The 21,128-nt window shown below is 40.4% G+C and overlaps 1 protein-coding gene across 1 annotated transcript in view; it reads right to left on the reverse strand.

Moving 5' to 3' along the window:
- Positions 1–21,128, reverse strand: part of LOC139713107 (spectrin beta chain-like) — a 72,583-nt gene that overhangs the window by 15,425 nt on the left and 36,030 nt on the right. The window contains exons 37-59 of the mRNA XM_071624863.1: positions 20,708–20,818; positions 19,729–19,908; positions 18,135–18,347; positions 17,543–17,692; positions 16,443–16,547; positions 15,803–15,897; positions 15,003–15,093; positions 14,277–14,432; positions 13,531–13,722; positions 12,979–13,062; positions 11,355–11,476; positions 10,770–10,884; positions 9,958–10,071; positions 9,335–9,517; positions 8,312–8,413; positions 7,431–7,697; positions 6,581–6,753; positions 5,181–5,418; positions 3,796–3,933; positions 2,587–2,712; positions 2,004–2,134; positions 1,286–1,472; positions 591–791 (exon numbers count right to left, since the gene is read on the reverse strand). Of these exons, the coding sequence (XP_071480964.1) occupies positions 591–791; positions 1,286–1,472; positions 2,004–2,134; positions 2,587–2,712; positions 3,796–3,933; positions 5,181–5,418; positions 6,581–6,753; positions 7,431–7,697; positions 8,312–8,413; positions 9,335–9,517; positions 9,958–10,071; positions 10,770–10,884; positions 11,355–11,476; positions 12,979–13,062; positions 13,531–13,722; positions 14,277–14,432; positions 15,003–15,093; positions 15,803–15,897; positions 16,443–16,547; positions 17,543–17,692; positions 18,135–18,347; positions 19,729–19,908; positions 20,708–20,818 (3,474 nt within the window). The remainder of the gene's footprint in view (positions 1–590; positions 792–1,285; positions 1,473–2,003; positions 2,135–2,586; positions 2,713–3,795; positions 3,934–5,180; positions 5,419–6,580; positions 6,754–7,430; positions 7,698–8,311; positions 8,414–9,334; positions 9,518–9,957; positions 10,072–10,769; positions 10,885–11,354; positions 11,477–12,978; positions 13,063–13,530; positions 13,723–14,276; positions 14,433–15,002; positions 15,094–15,802; positions 15,898–16,442; positions 16,548–17,542; positions 17,693–18,134; positions 18,348–19,728; positions 19,909–20,707; positions 20,819–21,128) is intronic.

Consider the following 21,128-nt stretch of genomic DNA (forward strand, 5'->3'; position numbering starts at 1 on the left):
ACAATGTGTATAAATCTACCCCCTTTTGATTAAAAAATCATTTGTTTTGTTTTTATTTACTCTAAAATCTTAGAATACGATAGCACCGTCGACTGGTTTTCAGCTGACGATATTGTGTCTTATTGTGGCAATGGATGCAAACATAGAGGACAGTCACTCAATGTATTAAAATTGAACATCTTACTGTATATTCCATAACAATTTTCAACAGGGAATATCACAAGCAAAGTGTGTGAGTTTTGTAGGAGTATTAATTGTGAGGTTTGAATTTTCTTCAATTTGTCTCCCTCTAACAAATGAAATTTGTAAGATCGCAACTGCTGATCTGTAATGTTACATTTGTCTCCATTTGTTAGGGGAGACGAATTGAAGAAAATTCAAACCTCAACTGTCACCCCTCCACTTAATATTCTCTTGCAGCTTTAATTGTGTTTGAAATCACTTCTTTTTTTTTCTGTTTTTCGATCTTCACTGCTTGGAGGTGTCTGGATAACAGAGAAGTCCAGATAAAAGAGGGCCAGATAATCAAGGTCAGAATGTATATATTTGAGTTGCATTCTTCGTTGAAGGAGAGCAGATGGGGGAAATACCTTCTGGATCTCCAGTGCAGCCAGGAGCTTCTCCTTCCTCTTAGCAGCCGCTGCCTTCAGCTGGCTCCACCTCGTGTTCAGTTTGGCCTCTTGCTCCCTGATGTCCTGCCCTGCGTAGTGGCCAGCGTCCAGGAGCTGGTGGGCCACGTTGGACGTTGCTGCTATCAGGGGCTCGTGGGCAGTCACCTCCGTCTCTAGCAGCTGGAAGACACGGGCAGGTGATGTAACATGTCAATCTCTACATCAAGCCACCACAGTAAATATGTACATTGATCGTACAGATGCTTTATATGGACTGCTCTACAGGACAATGTTGATATTACTGCCCACCTGTGGAATCTCAACTTCATTTTATGACCAAAGGAGCTCACTGGTATATGTCACCTGCAAAGTTGTGTGTTTCAGTAGCATTCATTTCCACAAAACTTAGCAAATGTATAGACAAAAGTCTTTCTCCCTTACTATTCTCAGTTGCAAATGACTTCATTTAATTTCAGATAGGTCAGAGGGACTCGCAAATATTGACATAAAGTAGGAACGCAAATTTTCTGGATTATATTTCTTCTGACATTCAACTGGCTCTCACCCCACTACACGTACACATGACAACAGTGGAATACATCCGCTATATGGACTTGTGGATGATTGCAAGACATACAAATCTAACTGTCCGGATTTTATGAACGCAGACTTACCTGATGACGTTTGAGGAGGCTCTGGACAGAACTGAGTGACTGACCATAGTCAGTGGAAGAGGCTAAAGCCATCTTTTCTTGTATCCATGACAACTCATCATCAACATCCCTCAGGAATTTGTAGAAGGCGAAGGCATCTTCAAGTTGAGTGTGGCGTTTCCTTGCCAGCTCTGTAACAGCGTCGTATCTGCAAGAGAAAATTACACATACACATTAGATTTGTGCTCTTGTCCATCATCAAACTAAGATCCCATGCATCAAGTGCATGACTCCATGCACAAATGGCAACAAAATATGACTTGCAGCTATCATGTAAAATTCTGTGTTCAATGCATAATATTTGATTTTTTTTTTAATTGCTGGTCAGATTTGACTTGTGAAATATCACACTTAAATGTTAACGGATGGTTTGACCAACCATTTGGCTTTATGTTGAGAAATCACAGATCCCATAAATGTACACAATTGAATGGCATAACTGCATACACAGGTACACTGAACATACAAAATCATAATGTACACTCACAATCCTCAACGAAAATAGGAAAGACGGGGGAACCACACAAAACACTAAGATCATATTTTACAAGCATATATATACACAGATAGGAGACAGATATGAAAGTTGAAACAAATGTGAAAGCATACAAGCACAAACACATACACATACACAGACACAGACACAGACACAGACTCAGACACAAACACAAACACTCACCTCACGTAAGTAGCATCAGTTTTGCTGATCATCTCCTGTGCCAGGAAATTTTCCTCCGATCTCAGTGTCTCTGCAGTCTGCTTAATCTCGATCACTTTCTCCTCGTATGCCTCTATCTCCATCTCTAGAGCCTGTCATGAAGCCAAATGTCACATCAAAAATTGCTTGTTCAGAATCGAACAGCCAAAGTACATGATCATATGCCACATTTCCCAACATGTCTAAAGCTGCTGAAGTGAGCCAATCTCTGTTAGTTTGGTGTCTTTACTGCTCTTATCTGGCAAGCATATGGAGTACCAGTATTACCTCAGGAAGAACCAAGCCACCACAAGATCAATGAGCTCCTTGTACCTTGGTCTTAAGATACTAACTTCGATTTCCTGCCCAATTCTTCTATGGGCCTGTTGTATCAAACTAAGGCTACTTTACAATTAATAGCTCTTCAATCAAGGATAACCATCGGTGATTTCTTAGCTTTGAGTGGCTGTGGAATAGCTAGTGTCGGCATGGTAGTCACCATTAATAGTAAAGTTACCAGTCAGTTTTAAGCAACGGGGCCAAGGTCTCAGTAACGTCACCATACCTGCTGTTTCTTCAGGAGTTGTTTGACACTGGCCATGTCCTTGCCTGTGTCCATAGACTGAAGCTGGTTCTCAACCTCACTCAGCCAGTCACAGATGTCATCATGCGTGCGTTGGAGGACATGGGCCTGGGAAAATTAATGAATAAAATCAATTAATGTAAACAAAGGTATGTCTTTATCATCCACAGTAGAGGAAAGCCAGTTTAGATATATATCGCATCCAAAGAAGAAGTAGGCTACCTCTATGTGAAATGTGTGCAACACGTTAATAGATCACCTGAAACAAGAACCTTAAGTGACCGGAACTAAGTAGCAGTGAGGAGGGGAAACATGATTTGGTGGATTCATAAAAGACAGTACAAGGGAGAGACATAATAGACATGAAAATGAATATTGAAAATATTCAGTCAGTTTTATGTCAAACATTGGTCACTGGTTCCCTTGCAAATTCTCCCCCATCCATTCCCCCAGCCTAACCCCTCCTCCTCCCTCTCCTCTTATCTGATAGATAACCCCTTGTAGGCTTCCTGGAAAAATTCTTTAACATAGGAGAGCATCTACCGCTCCCTCTCCCCCATACTTTCTTCCCTCTCCCATTATCAAGCAATCATCTTTGGCGGCCCAGCTCTCTCTTATCTGATAGATGCTCATCTTGTAGGCTTGTCAGAGATGGTCTTAACTCAGAAAGGCACCTGCTACTCCCTTCATTTTTCCCTCTCCTTCTATTTTCACCTTCAGCGACCTACCTCCTTCTAATCATATACACCCTCATTCATCTTGTAGGATTGTTAAAGATGGCTATAACTGAAAAAGGTCATCTAACTCCTCATTCCTCCAATGCCCTCCTTCCTTTCTTCCCTATCATTCAGTAAGTTATCTCTGGTGACCACTCTCCCTCGTATCTATTACGGCCCTCATTTACCTTGTAGGCTTGTGGTTCGTAACTTAAAAATGGTCGTCTAAACTCCCCTCCTCCTTCCTTCCTTCCTTCTCTTTTAGTTAGCAATTACCTCTGGTGACCCCTCCCCCTCCTGTGTAATAGGGTCCTCATTCACCTTGTAGGCTTGCTGGAGGTTTTAACTTAAAAAAGGTTGTCTAACTCTTCACATTCCTACTCCTCTTTTACTTCTTCCCTCTCGCTTAATGTTAAAGCAATCATCACTAAGCAACCCCCTCTCCCTCAAATGTGATACGGTCCTCATCATTCACCTTGTATGCTTGCTGGAGATGGTCCTGCTTCCAGGCACACCGGTCCATGAGGTACTGCCACCTCTGTTCCAGCTCACCAAGCTTCTCCCTGATCTCCTCCGAGGCGTGGTGCTCCTGCTCAATCATGGCCTCCCCTTGCTGTCAGACATAAATAATTTCATAAGTACCGCCTTTTTAGAGGTGTAATACAACACTTGACATCCCTGCGAGAGTTATATTTTCACCAAGAGATTATAATTTCCCGAAGCACACAGCGCTGAGGAAAACTACTGTTTCTACAGGAAAAATATCACTCCCAAGGGATTGTCGAACATTAGATTACAACAATAGATATGGCAACATTTGCTATAATATATGGTTTACATAAATACATATCATTTCATGGTAGTGTGGAGTTGTACCAGTTCTCATGGTTGCAAAACTGCATATTTAGCGTGGAGTCGCACTAGTTCATATGGTTGCAAAACTGCATGCTTTATGTTGCATCAGCAGCCAGTCAAATTCTGGAATTACATTAACTGATGTGACATCATAGCTTACAATATAAACATTTTGACCCGCCCTACATTGGTCACATGACTGCATAATGATCAATCACCCACAGGTACTTATGTAGACCATTTAATACATATCATATTATCTATATTTCCCACACACTGTTTCAAAGCTAAAGTACACATAGACACTGTTTCTGTTCATTCAAGTCAACACACAGTTTTAAGATGATCTGGGACCACCTACACATTAAAGCTGATTTATAGAAAAACAAAACAAAATAAAATCATCAGCCATACACTGAATGTTTGCAAAACAATCTTCTCCTGCTTGTTTGTGCTTGAAGTAAGCTAGCATCCATCAATACCAAAAAATAGACATGTGATAGGTATCCCCTATTAACCATTCCATTGCCAACAATACCAAGTCAACAGTAGATGTTCATGGTAAACTATTGTCTATGTCCTTCATCACATCATATAGAATAGACCTTTAATTCATTTTTTTTCTTTTTTTCTTTTTTGCACACTGATCCATATATCTATCTACAACAATGTTCACAATATTGTGCCTGTTCATGTTTTCACTTCTAACCGCAATGAAAAGGTGATATATCTCTTCCTTAACAAACTTGGGTATATGAATGCACACTCAGCTCAGTTAATCATAAATTTCCCTTCTCTTTGAACTTCATGTCAAATACACTGCTACCAGTTTGCTCAAGAATATAACTTTGAGGGACAGAAAAACTCCCATCTTGTAAAATCTGTTTTGGCATAATATTGTCATCGACATCGTAAATCTGTCCTTTGATTAAGTGTCTTATCTAGTAAAATCTATATTAGTGTCACAGTGCCATCGCCGTCATGAATTTGACCTTTGAACCCTACCTGCTTGCAAGCGTCCACCCTGCCTCGGTTGGAGACCAGCTCTGCCTCAAAGGCCTGGTGCTTCTGCAGCTTGTGGGTCAGATTGCTCTGGTCCCGGAAGGACTCGTCCGAGGCCACCTGGGTCTTCTCGCCAATCCAGGAACCCACCTCATAGATATCCTGGAGGAACTGGTGCATCTCGCGGGACTCCGCCAGCCGACGCCTCCTGCTCTCAGTCTCTGTCCACAGTTTGTCTCGTCTTCAGGTGGAGCAAAATATAGAAAGAGCACCAGCAGGAATGAGTTATATGCTACTGAACTACTGTATAGACTGTACGCTATATATTTGGCAAGTCTACTTTTTTTGCGAATCGGGACTTTTTGACAATTTCACAAGTAGTTGAATTCATGATCATCGAGTACAGCAATGGATGGAAAAATCGAGAAGTGTGTGCATCCATTCACACAGCAGGCACGTCAAGGATTAGGCCTACAAAACTGTATTATCACACATCTTGTTGATATGCAGTGTACTGTGTACCGGTATGAGAATGCATTGATATCAGGATTGGAGTCAATATTTTTGCGTACCGTTAAAAAATTAAAAAATAACACTCATATCGTGAAATTCAAGAAAATCAAAACCCTGCAAAACATATGGTGTATATAGTATTCATGGCTGAGCTCTACTTGAAGAAAATTTGGTGACCCTTCACAGATAGTCAACATCTGTTAAGTACTGATTGGTTATGCCTGATGAAGACTACAGTGTGTGTTCCATCTAACAATTTTCTGTACATTTCTTTTGCACTTCTAGTTGCTGAAGATGTCCCCAGAGTATCTTGATAGAAATCGTAACATTTTCAGCAATTTGTGGATTAAACAAATCGCCTGCATACAGCTGCATGTAGGCACCACTCTAGTGCCTATGGATACTAACCTGCAACTACATTATCATGAAAGTTCCACTGTGTATTGCACTGAGCTCTTTTTATAGTATGATCAATAATACATTGAGAAAAAAGTGTCCTGTGTGACTCAACTTTTAACGTTTGCAAAACTGTGAATGTGCAATATCATTTGGTGCCTCATCTTGACTCTTACATCCCAAATTTTCATTGATCAAGAAATACCAACAGTACGTGCAACAGCAACAACATTTGCAAAAGGTACATATGCATACATGTAGTTTGATCACCATCACAATCATGTCCACTAACTAAGTAATTTTCTTAGCAGTTGTTTTTCATCTTTTTTTTTTTCATTTTCTTTTTTTCTTGGGGGGGGGGGGGGGTGGGGGGGTGGAGGGGAGGATTAGTTGGGTTGACATTAAAATTGAAAGCGACTGGGAATGGAGGCTTCTGTTTTGGGGTAATATATGATAGTCAGAAAGAGGGACACAGAGAATTCATTGATGTTTACCTGTCTATAATGTTCTGGCACTTTGCCTGCACCTCATCTGAGTTATAGTGTCCTCCAGAGACGAGCTGGGAGGCAAAAGTCTGGAGCTCTGTGATCTTCTCCACCTGAGTTTCTAACGTCTTCTCGAATCCATCATGCTTCCTAGCTAGGGAATCCACTGTGGTCAGAGAATCCTGTGTTTGTTTGGGAGTAAAAAAAAAAAAAAAAAAAAAAATTGAATGAGGAATGGATCTAGGCATCACTTCCAAAGACTCTATCGTGGAAAACTACAGCAGTATCTTGTTAGGATGTAAGAAAATGTAAAAGGTACCCCCTGTACTTACACAGAGTGTTCATCAGCATGCAGTAATGTACCAAAAACTTGTTCTATTCATAGATTTTAGCAAGCCTACTCAGCTCAGGCACAGCAATGTACACATACCTCCTTCCAACCACAAGGCCACAGTGATGTCACAGAAGGGATTAGGGGTGAATCAAGTAATATTACTGATAATCAGACTTCGATCATAAAACAAGATAAATCCAATCTAGTTAAGTTCAGATATTTGCAATTTGCTGATAAAAAACCCCCAGAGGAAATATTAAGAAAATATGGGATATTTCTAATCATAATTAACCGCAAGTATATTCTTTATCATGTTACAAGTGAGGTATCACTCTAAAGGTTGCATTTTGCTTTATCTGATGATGGACTTAGTTTAAAATTCTTAAAAATGGCACCTAGACCATTTTGCAATCAAACTCTTCAATTAGTTTCCAGATATATGTGCCAATTCGTGAAGAAAAAGCCCCGGCGTGCATGCCAAGCAGCGAACATAGCAAAGTAAGGATCAAGGTTAAGAACACTCACCCCAGTGTCCTCCTGGGAGAGGAAGGCTTCCTTGGAGGTCAGCCAACTCTCTGCCTGCTCCATGTACTCACTGAAGACCTGTAGGTCCAGGCACTGGGCCAGGACATTCTTGCGCTCTTCCCACCCGGCGTCCACCTGGATCCGGCTCTCTTCCAGCTGCTCGAGGCTCTGCTGGATGTCGCCGGCAGCGTAGTGGCCCTGCCGGATCAGCTCCATCCCCGTCTCCTGCAGCAAGTCAAACTTGGTGCAGCGGCCGTCTATCTCCACCTGTCGGGGATGCAGATAGCATGCCAGTGGGCATGGAGACAATTTTAAACCCATTTCATCAACAAAGGCATGTCAAGACCATCCAACTAATGAGACACTGTGCATGCATGTCTAAAAATCACCTGTCCAAACAGCTAGGGAATGTTTTATGTTTCTCAATAGTGGTTCTTACAGACCAGCAGAGCATTTCGATGGTAAACAATTATTGCCTATAGTGCCTCAATGTTATGGATGCACTATTCTCTAGTATGTTACATGTTTGTTTAGCTGGTTATACAGTGTGATAGATATTTTTGTTGACAAAGTTCAAGCATAGGTATCAAGAATCCAAACTAAGAAGATGAGAGATATTGGAAAATGGGAGAATCTGGAGATTTTACATTTTGTTGAAGTATCAATCTCATTCAGAAACCAATTTCAATATTTACTGCAGAGGAAAATAAACATTTCTAGGGCTTTGATCAAGAAGATATGATATACATCATATCAGACTATAGTGGAATTTGGTCCCTTTTTTCATCTTTCATATCAACATCAGTTAGTGAGGATTCTTAAAGCTGGTGGGATAAGATATTTTACAATATACTTCACAAGTGCCAGCATAGAGTTCATACCTTTCTTTCTTTGTGTAACTCACACAGGCTCTCAGCCTCAGTCAAAGTCTTAGCCAGCTCTCCAGTGGTCATCTGGGTCATAACTTGACCTGTCCAGGACATCTTGGATGTGAGAGACAGAATATCAATGCATGACACAACATGAAAATAAAATTCCACATGATCATTCTGTTTGTCTTGTGCACAAAGTGAATGAAGATTGCTCACTGCTTCTGTCTACATTTGCAACAGGAAAATATGGCTTCTGGTATACATCTCCATCTCTCTCTTTGAGGAATGCTCACATGTGGTGTAAAATGCTGATTTTGAAGGCTCTACACTAGCAAGTTATTATTTGCGTATGAACATCAAAGACATGTCATGTACAACTTCATGATTTAAAATCACTAAAATTTCACCGGTCCTACACATTTATCCAGACTTAGGGTGCGTTCGAGCGCTCTAAAGCGAACCAAAGCGAACTGAACCAAAGCGTACCGTACCGAACTGTGCCAGTTTTGGAGCGTTCGAGCGCTCTGTTGAGAAAGCGTACCCAACGAGTTATTTTTAGAAAAGGTCACACTTGTTTACAGCAAGAATGTCATTGACCTTGCGCTTGACCTACTTACAGCTGTCCCGAACAAAGAGAATGATGTCTTTGCATTGTGACGTATGCGCATGATACGCGCATGCTTTACAGCGAACCTTTGGTACGCTTTGGTACGCTTTTGGAGCACATCGGGAAGTGGTCCACTTTTGGCTCGGTACAGTACGGTACGGTACACTTTAGGAGCGTCCGAGCGCTCCTCTGGCGCGGGTACGGTACGGTACAGTTCGCTTTAGGAGAGCGCTCGAACGCACCCATATTCACACTTGTTGAACAGATACTCAGAATATAAAGAGCTTTGTAGTAACCTCTACCATTGAATGAAATCATAAAATTAGAATAAGGCCTAGACTTAGAACCTGGTTTTGTTGTTGTTGTTGTTGTTTTTAGAATACGAAACAGAGAAATTGATATGAAGAATATGTATTGTCACTAACCATCTCCCTGTAGTCCCTGTAGAACTTCTGCAGGTTGAGAGAGTCGTTGAGTTTCTCCTGTCGATGATGGCTGAGCTGACAGAGAGCCTCCCACTGTTCAGTGGCCTGTTTCTCAGTGGCCAGGATGGCAGCTCTCTTGGAGGGCTGCTTCTTGCCCAGGACGTTGGCTTCACTCTTCAGTTCCTGCAAGAGGGGGGAAGATTCATAGAGTGATGGTACAAAGCAGCATGCAATGTCAGAATTGCTTTGTGATGTCACAATTGCTTTGTGACCTCATTTACAAATAGTATATACTTTGGAAAATATCTTCATAAAAGTGACATCATTTTGCAAACAGTACACCTTGGAGTGGCACACATGCCAACATTCCGACATAGCTGAAAATACCTATAGTCATGTGAAGCTCTCTCAACCAATCACAAATGGATAAATTTTCGATCCAAAATGTAATATGCGCTAAGCAACCTACATGTACAGGCTTTGATTTTAAAGTCTTTGGCAACCCACAGTTGTACATTGATCTTCTCTACCTATAATTCAAATTAGTCTGGTCAGAAATGTTTGTTTGTCTGTCTCTAAAATTGATAACAAAATAAATGTCTTCAAGTTCTCCAGACACTCGCCTCCAGCCTGGTCTCGACGGCCGTTGTGTCTCGGACCAACTCTCCATGCCGCCTGAGTAGAGACTCCACTGAACTGACATCTTTACCCAGCTCCTCGCTGTCCATCGCATTCCTCTGTTTAGAAACAAAGCAACAGATAAGTCTGATAATGAACTTATTTATTCACTACATGTACCACTTCTTCATTCACTCTCCATTACTTCACTCAATCATTTCATCATTCACTCCTTCATCATGACTTGCACACAAACTCACTGTGCCTCTATTGATAAGACAAATATAACATGTGATTAAATGTTATCAGGACAATCACAGAGGTATCTGAGTACCAGCACAACTGATACTTATTATTAATAGCAGTAAATGTACAATATTCAGAGTAAAGAAAAAGAAAATCTATTACCTCTTTCACCAAGATTTTAACACATGAAATATGAATGACTTCATAAACAATGTTGAAGTTTAATTTACACATAATTTTCCATACCAATTGTAAATACAGTACCAATTTCAATCTAATTTGGCATGTATGTGATAAATAAAGTACACCTAGGTGTCAAATAAAGTACACCTAGGTGTCAGCAACAGTCAATCTGCAGAAAAATTGAGACCCTTCAGCCTCCCAAGTGACAACATCATAGTATCATAGCAGTGAAGTCTTTCCAAACTCCATGCAAGGCAAGAAAATGAGTAATGCATCAATGGCTGAATGCTGTCGATCAATACTGATCATATCACCCGGATATTGATGGCTGTCGATTGTCAAAGCTTGGTGAATCAAGTGTTTGTTTGTTTGTTTTTTAGTGTTTTACCTTTTCGCTCATCCTCTCCTTGATGTCGTCAAGATCTCTGTTGAAGGCATGGATCTCTGCTGCATCGGCCAGTTCTTTCTGGTACTTTGACAGGCCAGATTGCAGATTCTGCCAGCTGTGGTTATGATAAGAATCAAAGTGAAGATTATGAATAACGATGCAACACATGTATCTCTCTCCTATCCTCCTCCTCCTCCTTGAGAGTGAGAGACTTAAGAAAAGAACTAGGGGCTTCAAAACATACATGGCACTGCAAAGTCTATGCGAAAGCTACTCAATCACTGATTTTAGCCTCACTTGTTTAATCACTGTCCTGTCCAGTTCACAGATCAGCATGTTGTGACAGAATCAAATAAAGAATAGAAAGCATGAACACACAAACTAATTGTATTCATGACATGGGCGATCTACTGTTCAAATTCCAAATTTCATTGTTTCGTTTTTAAATTTTTCATTCTGTAGTCAATTTTGTAGTGACCTGAGGAAAGAGCTCTAGTACATTTGATATGTAAACAACAGTAGGAAGAATTAAAAAGTTGATACACAAAATTTTCCTAGTGATACTGCTAACTGTGAATGACATACCTTGCTTTAACATCTCTGGCTCTCTTCTCAATGTTAGTCTTCTGCTCGGGGCTCCCTTCCCTGATCAGTTTGTCTCCCATCTTGCACAGAGCAGTCACAAAGGAGTCATCTACAGACAGATCCTGTATAAATGGAATAGAGCAAAAAGAGCACGTGATTTGATAGTGAAAGCACGCAAAAAACCCATAATGACGACGAAACAGCATTCATGCAGCACCGTTCATCTGTAGATACATTAAAAGGTGCCCGGCTCCCACAATGTGTCACACATCAATCACAAAGTTGGTGGAAAAGATAGGTCTTCGGTTCAGATGCAAAAGATTTGTTGAGTCCCTACATCACATTGCCAGACATCTCACTTGGGAATGCTCCATGCTTGACAGTATCATTACAAAATATACCATGCACACATGTAGGGACTACAAACAAAACTGCAGTGTATACTTAGTAAATAGACCATGCACTGAGAGACTATAGAATGAATGGAGCTGAGGGGTACAACCCTGAAGGAAATAATGCTATATCTGTAAGAGAGGAATCCATAGTGGCTTGAAGTAATGGATGAATGTTAATTTTACATCCCTTTCACGAATCTTTGAAGAAATAAATATGATTACTCAAATAAAAATTTTTACACATTGCAGTGCAAACGGGCAGTGTACTGCCCCAGATGGAATTTACACAGGGTCTATGAGGGTGATACTATATAGTAGCACTTTTATTTCCATCAGCATTTCGTTTTCAACACCATCAACATCATAGCACTGTTACGTTTGGTCACATGACAGTATGTAGAATCAATGAACAGCATTTTACTGATGTGGGATGTAATATTACCTATTATAAAATGGGTTCAAGAATGTAGCCAATTGGAAGCGCTGAAATGAGTCACGTGTGCGTGCATCAATTACAAGCTCGGCCTGACGTCACAATATTTACACTAGCAGTGCGCACTCAATCAGTTGTTACAAGTGTGTCGCGCGCTACTATACGCGCTGTCAATCCTGTAAACAACTTCTAGTTCGGGCTGCCTGCCGGCCTTTCTTGTGTGCATGTAACATGTGTGGCGTACGTATACTCTTATACGTACAGTACTTATATGTGCGGGATTTCCGAGTGCGACGTGCGTAAATGTTTGGGACGAACATCGACGAGTGCTACATGAAGCTGACTGGTATTGACCCACAAAGGTACGTGAAAAATGCTGTTAGTTTTCTACCCATTTTATAAAACAAATGATGCACAGGATTATTTCGTGGCGTTAGTGGAGATGCAGCTCACTCTCAGGTATTTACAATGTAGTGCAACATGCACTCGGCTTTGCCTCGTGCATGTTTCACAATTGTAAATACCCTCAAATGCGCTACATCTCCACTAACGCACTCTATCCTGTGCATCATTTGTATAACACCTGAAAAGAATAGGAGCAACAACAAGCACCAGATTAGAAAATGAAAATACACGAAGAGGATATACTTCATCACAAGAAAATGGATGGAATATATTAACTTTTGGCCTTAATTCATATGACATAATTGCATAACTCTCTGGGAGCTACACTACAAAATGATGCACAAAGGCGTCTGACCCTCTGTCTCAGTTCTGGTACATTGATGAAACTTACGGATCCAATGTCGTTCAGTTTCTTCATCAGTTCTGTGCAATGCTCGTAGTCGGTCCCCACGTCGTGAGCTGACACCATCACCTCCTGTGTATAATGATAGAAGAGAAAAGGCAACAGAGACAGTTAAGTACAGCTCACTACTTATAAATCTATGCCAACTCATATAACACAGAGGCAAGGTTTTGTGTAAAAAAGAGTTTTGAAAGGGGGAGGGCAAAAGGCACTCCCCTATTCCTTCTATGCTCAAATGTTTTTATAATCTCTTTATTTGAAATATTTTGTTTTCTTTAAGATAACTTCAACTTAATTTGAAGAAGTGTACAATATTTGCAGCAGAGTTGGGAAACTCTGAAAGTCATGTGTATACATATATATATATATTTTTTTTTTTTGGGGGGGGGGGTTGGGGAGGAAGGGGAAGGGGAGGGGGCAACTGCCCGGCTACCCTCAACTTTTCCTGCATATATCATACATGATGATCTGATTTGGTATCAGAGAATACATCTGACAACAAGCATGACAAACACAGAAGAGGAAAAAAATTACACTTGCCTTCTCCCTGATCCACTTCTCCACTTTCTCCGCCCTCTGGTTGAACTCGAGGAGATCCCGCACTTCCTCCAGATGCTGCCCTCGTCTGGCGGATGCCTGACAGAGGTCGCTCCAAGAGGTCATCATCTCGAACATCCTCTGCTTGATGTTGGTCGAGTCTGGGTGGTTCTGTTTCATGAGGGATTCACCCTCCTTCAAAGAACAAAAAATAATGAACAATTCAGTCAAAAACTGCATGTAAAGAATGCATATTGCACTGTTCTGCATATATGTTCAACTCATTATCAATATGAAAAAGAATATGTATATGTAAATACATATATCTATGGACATATACACTGTACATACATGTACATACATACATAAATACATACATTTATCTACATAGATATCCTGACAATATGCTACATTATGGAAGGACATAGTTGGAGATTTTTCTTCATCATGACAAGCTCTTGATATGAAGCAAAATGTATAGTATCTTCCGATGCTTAATCCATTGAGGACATGCTGATTTTGCTATATTACACGCATTTCCCATAGACACTTGGCCGAGTATACTCGGGACTCGTCCCCAATGGGTTAATAAGCTATGCAGCCCTCATACAGAAACAGAATGAACTTGTCTCAGTAGTGCTTGTAAGTATTAAAAAAAAAACAAATGGGAAGGGACTGATATGAAGGGCTCCCATTTGATCAGGGACAGGATTTTAAACTTTCCCTACACCGAAGGAAAGACACTCTACCTTTTTGACGTCTGAAATGAGCTTCTCATTGGCCTTGATCTCTGCCTCAAAGGCTTGGTGTTTCTGCAGCTTCTTCATCTTCTCCTTAAGGTTGGTGATGGCGTCTAAGGAGTCATCACCGAACGTCTTCCACTTCTCACCAATCCAGGCCTGGGCCTGCAATCAATGGTTGTGAAAGAACATGGTTTAGAATCATCCATGATAGCAATACACCTACTCTTTTATGGAGGAGGATATTCCAGCAAAATCTGGTTTCAGAAGATTTTTACTGTCTTGCCCAAACCCGAAGAGCTACTGAAAATACCATTTTATGGAAAGGGAAAACAACATTTTCTTAAATTAATCCGCGTAGGACACAAAATATTTCACGCTTCACAAAAAAGGAGATCCCAATGATGCGTGTTTCAATGCATCAGTGCATGGATAGTGAGAAAACACTCTTGCTCTTAGTTTAGTACATCAAAACCACAAGCTATATACATGTATAGAAAGTAATTCAATTACTCTTGTAAAGACAGGGAGACACATTTAAAGCAAACAAAATCAAACTGTCTGTCCAGCAAACCTTCACGCTTTTATACTGTAACATACAGTCATTAGATAAATCTTGTGTAATTACATTTACAATTCATTACCTTCCATTTTTCAGAAACTGCACCACATGATATAACATTGCAATCTTGAGCAAGGTATACAAGCAATGAACGAATGGTTAAAGAATTGTACCTCAGCGATATCTCTGCAGAACTGGGCATACAACTTAGCAGTCGATAATTTTTGCCTCCTCTCTGCACTCAAGTCCCTCAGTCTGGCACGCCTGCAAAAATGATAAATAAAAAATTTGATGAAATAACCACCAGCCTAGATACCATCTTTTCTCATTTGTATTCTGTAAAGTCACTCAGTAAGAGCAAGAAAACAAAATGCCACAAATGTGTATAGTACTCACCCTAGCAGATTCCAAATCTTTGAATTTGCGAATAAAAATTTAGCTATCCCAACCTCCACTGTCAGATACAATTAGCTCTTATGAAGAGAGACACCTGGCAAAGGACATACTAACGCAAATCTTTTCACATTTGCACAGTGGAAACTTTCAGTTTTTATACTACTTCAACTGCAACACAATCTATGAAAACAACAACAAAACCCATAACAAATAGCTCCTAGCTATAAATTGAGTCATACACTACTTTTGGTTGGCAGTGAAGAATACGTGAATACTTTCACTTCATCTCCAGGTTATACAAAAATAATACAAATACCGGTACACATTGACAATAGCACACAATTTGCAAACAGGAACACAATAGTCACATCAGCGAATATATACACTGTAGGTACGACACTGTACCTATATATTCAAGTCCACTATATGCACAAGCTTTGGTGGATTGAGTCATTATTTTACTCATAACAAGGTATGTCTTTAGACTGCGACTGGCATTGCACCGGCGTGTTAAGTTTGTAACAACTATAAAACAACAGTATGAGTACACAAAATCAAGAGTGCAAGAAACCTTCACCTTTTGGTGACTTCCTTCAGCTTCTCTTGAATGGCTGGAGCATCAAAGTGTCCATCAACCGCCAGCTGATTCCCAAAAGCCTGCAGGGCATTAGTCTTGGGAGGAAATTGAAACAAGTAGTGCAAATAACCTGCCAAATAACAGATCATCACCTGCAAATAACAGGTCATCACATGCAATCATGAACTGATTCATGAGAATTTTCTTTATGTGGCTGCTATTTAAGCAACAGATGTTTGTAAGCAAGGAAGCAACCACAGGACCAAGGGCTTCAAGTCCCAACCAAGGACTTGGCAACAAGGACAAAGTGCCTTGCCTGAGGGGCACAACTGCTGCTGTCAGGGGACTTCTAGCACTTATCATCTTACAAAGCCTTGATGGCAACATGATATCTAATTGGCACCATATGTTTTGAAAGAGAAACTCCAGGCTAGTTCAAAGTTAGTCTGAAAAGAAAGGGTGAGGTAATCAATGATGAGCACAATAGTGAAAATTTGTTCATAATGGATCAAAAGTAAGGACATTCAAAGATTTGCTAACTTTCGCAAAACAGCTCTAGACTTGAAGTGTTGATATTAATACGTAAATGAGTGAACTTATGATATCATCATCTCAATTCGACAATTTGAGGAAAGCTCACCTTTTCTTCCTGTGTTGCAAGGATCTTCTCAAATGCTTCATGCTTCTTTATCTGTGCCTCCACCTCTTCCACCGTTAATCCCATATCACTGCTCTGTAGGTAGACCTGAAAACACAACAGAGACAGACCATTGTTAAGTGATTAATCATTCTTGCAGCTGTTGTGAAAATGTTTGGAATCCATCCAAAATGCATTAAACTTGTGAATGTTTAATACTTTTTTTCATCACTCAGTTTTATAGCATACATTGTAAGGTGTGTCTGTGAACCACACATTACTCTGTATGGTTTTAGGTTTGGGTGTGATTTTTAGCAATGGGAAATATCTCTGACTGGGAAACTTAGAAACTGGCATGCATCTGGTGACAATACATAATATCAAAATCTTGTTCCCATAAAGCTGTACAGAGACCTTATACAGCGGCACCAAAACTTCAAAAATTCATAACCTTTGAACAGATTGTCCAATTTTCCTCAAACTTTTACTGAAGCATTCTACTAATATAGCTCCATTCTCTCAATCCATACATACATAAAGATGAACTTGTCCAATAAATCTATGCTACAGTTAACAGCATTAATGCACTTATTACTCTGTACAGGTTAGTTGTAAGTAATGCTCATTACGCATATTATCATCCAAGAACCAGAAGCTGAATGTTGTACAGATCAGGAGGTTACAGGTTCGAATCCTGTTCAAACATGTATGCCCATGATTTCTCTTGTCTTGGCTACTACTAGAACATCAATCAATTCAGTGCTTAATTACGTCGATGTGGGTCTGTTGGTCAATCAAATCAGTGGCGTCCGTCCGTACATCACATGACAAATGCACTGTAAAAGTGGAATTTTCGCACGACTTATTTTTTGCACTCAGCCAGTTAAGATAAGTTTTGCATGCTTTTAGTTCCGCGGAATTGAGACATCAACTACTGGAACATATGGCAAGCAAAAGTATTTGCGTGCTTTTACTTTCGCGCTAGTTTCTGATTGTGCAAAATGTGCAAAAATTTCAACACCGCGAAAATTTCCATGTTTACAGTAAGCAAATAACACTGTGGGCGTCCTGTGTAGGAAGGGGACAGCCGTGGCCCAACTCACCTCCTGTTGACTGCTGAGGGTCTCCAGTGCCTTGGCCTCTCGGTAGAACTGCTGCTGGCGATGGCTCTGGTCCAGTCTCTCCTGCTTGGTCTGCCAGCCAGCATGAAGCTCCTCCCTTGCCTGTAGCACCGCCTCGATCCTCTCCTGGATCTAGTGGTGAGAATGGTGTATATATGCAATAGCACTTCAATTCAATATATATAGTGCAGACAAGAACTTTAGCATGCATTTCAATTTCGCGATTCTTGGCTCTCGCAAAATTCCCAAAATTAAAATGGAAGTGAGCATTCCTCGTTCTACAGTAGCTGAGATGGGTTGGAGCAAAACATAACAAAAATGAGATAGGGAGGAAAAAACAGGAAATGGTCTACTCTTGACAGACTCAGGGGGACAAATCATTACAGCAACTGAGAAGACAAAATCTCATAAAGTTTTGTTTGCTGGTGTCTGCTTTCTACAAATCTAACAAATGCCAGTGTTCAATTTTGAATATGGAGAAACTATTGCTCATTATAAACACAGTCAATGGGGGGGGGGGGGGGGGGGGGGGGGGGTATGGGGGATGAAGATGAGAGGAATTGCTAGTAAGTACCTCAGCACTGGCAAAGTGTTGCTGCTCAATGAGGATCTCTCCAGCCTGGACCAAGGAACTGAAGTTGTCCTCCCGAGCCTCGATCTCTGACCTCAGCTGATGGTGATCGTCGATCATGCTGATGGTGGTGTAGACATCTTTCTCTTGCCCCTTCTCCTCCTCTGCCTCCATCTCAACGTTCATCTCCTCAGACCACTTGATCAGGTCCTTGCACTGCCAAGGAAGGCGTCAAGAAAAAAAGAAATTCCTACATATGTTTTTGTATATTGTTTTGTATATTATTTGTATAATACGTCCTTTCATATTCCTACATATGTTACAACTGTTTTTCTTGTTTACCCTCTCTTCAATACCCCATTCCCAGGCCGCCATCACTTCAAGCAAAGGCTTACGATATGCAGTCTGCTGCATTTTTCTCTTCATAAATATTCCTTTTATTTGATATTGATTAATCTTTGTTGATAACGAATATGCAAGCTCTGTTTATAATATGATCTGTTGTCAGTAATGTTGAAAAATAATAATCATTGCTATACTAGTACACTGTGGGACAAACGTTTCATATTTGTCATCAATCTGAAAGATTTTTTCATCGTTGGCTACTGCTCTTTTGCAAGGTGTCATTCTTGCATGTGTCTTTTGAATTTGAATTGTGACTTGTTTTATGAGACTGCTACAGAGGCGATTGATTGCTTGTATGTATGTATGTAAGCGACCACAGGAACTGACCACTTACAGACTGAAAGTTCCCTCTACTATCTATTTATGCCGAGTGTCACTGGCAGTGGCCTAGAATGGGCATAAATAGGGAGCTTTAGATTTTGACGCGCGGACGTTTGAGACAACGAGTGCGCTGGACGTTCTCCTCTTCCCTGCGTCGCGTTGAAAAGTAGCTTTAGATTACACTGGGACGCAATGCATAGAAAATAAGATCGCGCCCCCATATGATCAGTGCATGAAGTAGTTCTCTATGTTACAAACTGTGCGGACGTAAAAATAGCCCAGTACGCGTAGTGAAAAACTCAGGCGACGCAAGCTAAAAATAGATGGACTTGACGCGCGCTTCTGCGCACGCTCAGAACATGTTTTTTCCCTCTGAACGTCCGCACGTCTAAAATCTAAAGCTCCCTAATGTTTACTGATGTAAAACTTTGCAGGGACTCAAGTACCTTGGTATGTATGTATGTGTTGCTCTATGTAATCCTGCGTGCTAATTGTACTGATATCAACAGCTTTGGAGTTAGAATATAGGCGACTCCCATTATAATGAAGTCCTTGGGACCAGCAATTTTTTTTTGTTATATCGTAATAGTGTTATAGCCGAACAAATAAAGCAGATAAAGACATATAGATAATAATTCTGGGACCTGAATTTTTATTTGTAGTAACGAAATTTCGTTCTAACCCTGTTCATTAACTGAAGTGCACTGTACTACCTTCATAATAACTTTATGTATTGATCACACAATACAAAATATCCTCAGAATGGAGACTACTGTTTTTTGGATCTGCAAATCACAAGCCATCTGTCTCAGGAACACGAAGAGAAAAAGAGAAAGGAGCTGTGAGAATGGAGGAGGCATGACATCCATACCGTTGCCATGAGGCGATGGAAGTCGTTAGCCGCCTGGAGGGACTGCCTCCTCTCCGTAGCCCTCTCCTGGAGGAGGTTCCAGTCGGACACCATGACTGACTGCTGCTCCTCCAGCTGCACGGCATTCTCCCCGGGGTACTCCTCTTGCAACCGGGCCGCCTCGTTCACCAAGCTTTGAAGCTGAGGAGAGGATGGGGGAGGGGGTATCAATTGGTTTGCCTTGGTTCATTGTTCCACAGTCTGGGCATTCTGTTTCTGTATCATTCAATACTTCGAGTGAGTTCAGTCAACACTATGTGGCAAACTATATTCGTGCTTCAGTGGGTGTATTGTTATATACAAATACTTGGATTAGAATATTGTATTCCTCCAAAATTGCTCTATTTAAAAACTAAAACAAAACAAGACAAAACAAGCAACACCAAGGGTGCAAAAAGTTTGCAGCTATTTTTGACGCTACATGGTAGCATGGAAGTGTTATTGATGGAGTGGTAACTCCTCACAATCCATGCAAGCATGTTTGGGTTAAAAAGCATTAAAATGGGTTGTAAATGTTCCTCAACACTATGAAGACAGGTTGGGTTGTAAATGTTCCTCAACACTATGAAGACAGGTTTGACACAGCTCAACTCCAAGACAAAATTCAATCAAATTACAAACCATATTTCAATATACAAATTTTAATTGAAATAGCAAAATTTGTTTAAATTGAACAGTTTACAAAAGAATTCAAAGCTATACACATGTATTTCTGTTTTTCCCGTAATGCACAAATTGAAATGAAATGAAAATTATGTCCTCTTAAAAACTTAATATTTTTCCTTCATGCACACATTTGCACATGTTAGTTCCTATCTTCTACACGGAGAAAGAGAGAGAGAGAGGGAAAAAGGCAGAAGGTAATTGATGCATGAGAGAGATGATATTTACATTTGAAAACAAGGTAAAATGTTATTTAAAAGGGGATGAAAGTTCTTACCTGGCCTTCGAGTGCTACCAGGTCGTTTTCAAAGGTTTCATGTTTCCTGACCAGAGACAAGACTGAGTTGACGTCCTTTCCCAAGTCCGCTGGGATGATGGCATACTTCTCCTACGGAGCAAAACAATTAATAGTACGGGACATTTCGCTCATTGTGCTTGGCTTTGCTCAAAAAAGATGAAGCTATGTTAATGTACATGAAGTCTGTATCTAGACACACTTTCACTGCCACTGTCATTATGATCATAATTTCATTGTAATTATAATATAATAATAATAATAATAATAATAATAATAATAATTGTTTTGGATATAAACTCCAAATTTTATTGTCCAAGAATGGAAATTCTTTTTGCCCAATTGATCGTGGGCCCGGCAGCCACTGAGCAGCGCCAGATCGACGTTGCTCTAACCTTTTCAA

The sequence above is a fragment of the Diadema antillarum genome, unplaced genomic scaffold (assembly GCF_040938485.1).
Source record: "Diadema antillarum isolate AM-2024a unplaced genomic scaffold, OU_Dant_1.0 seq00001905_RagTag, whole genome shotgun sequence".
NCBI lineage: Eukaryota > Metazoa > Echinodermata > Echinoidea > Diadematoida > Diadematidae > Diadema > Diadema antillarum.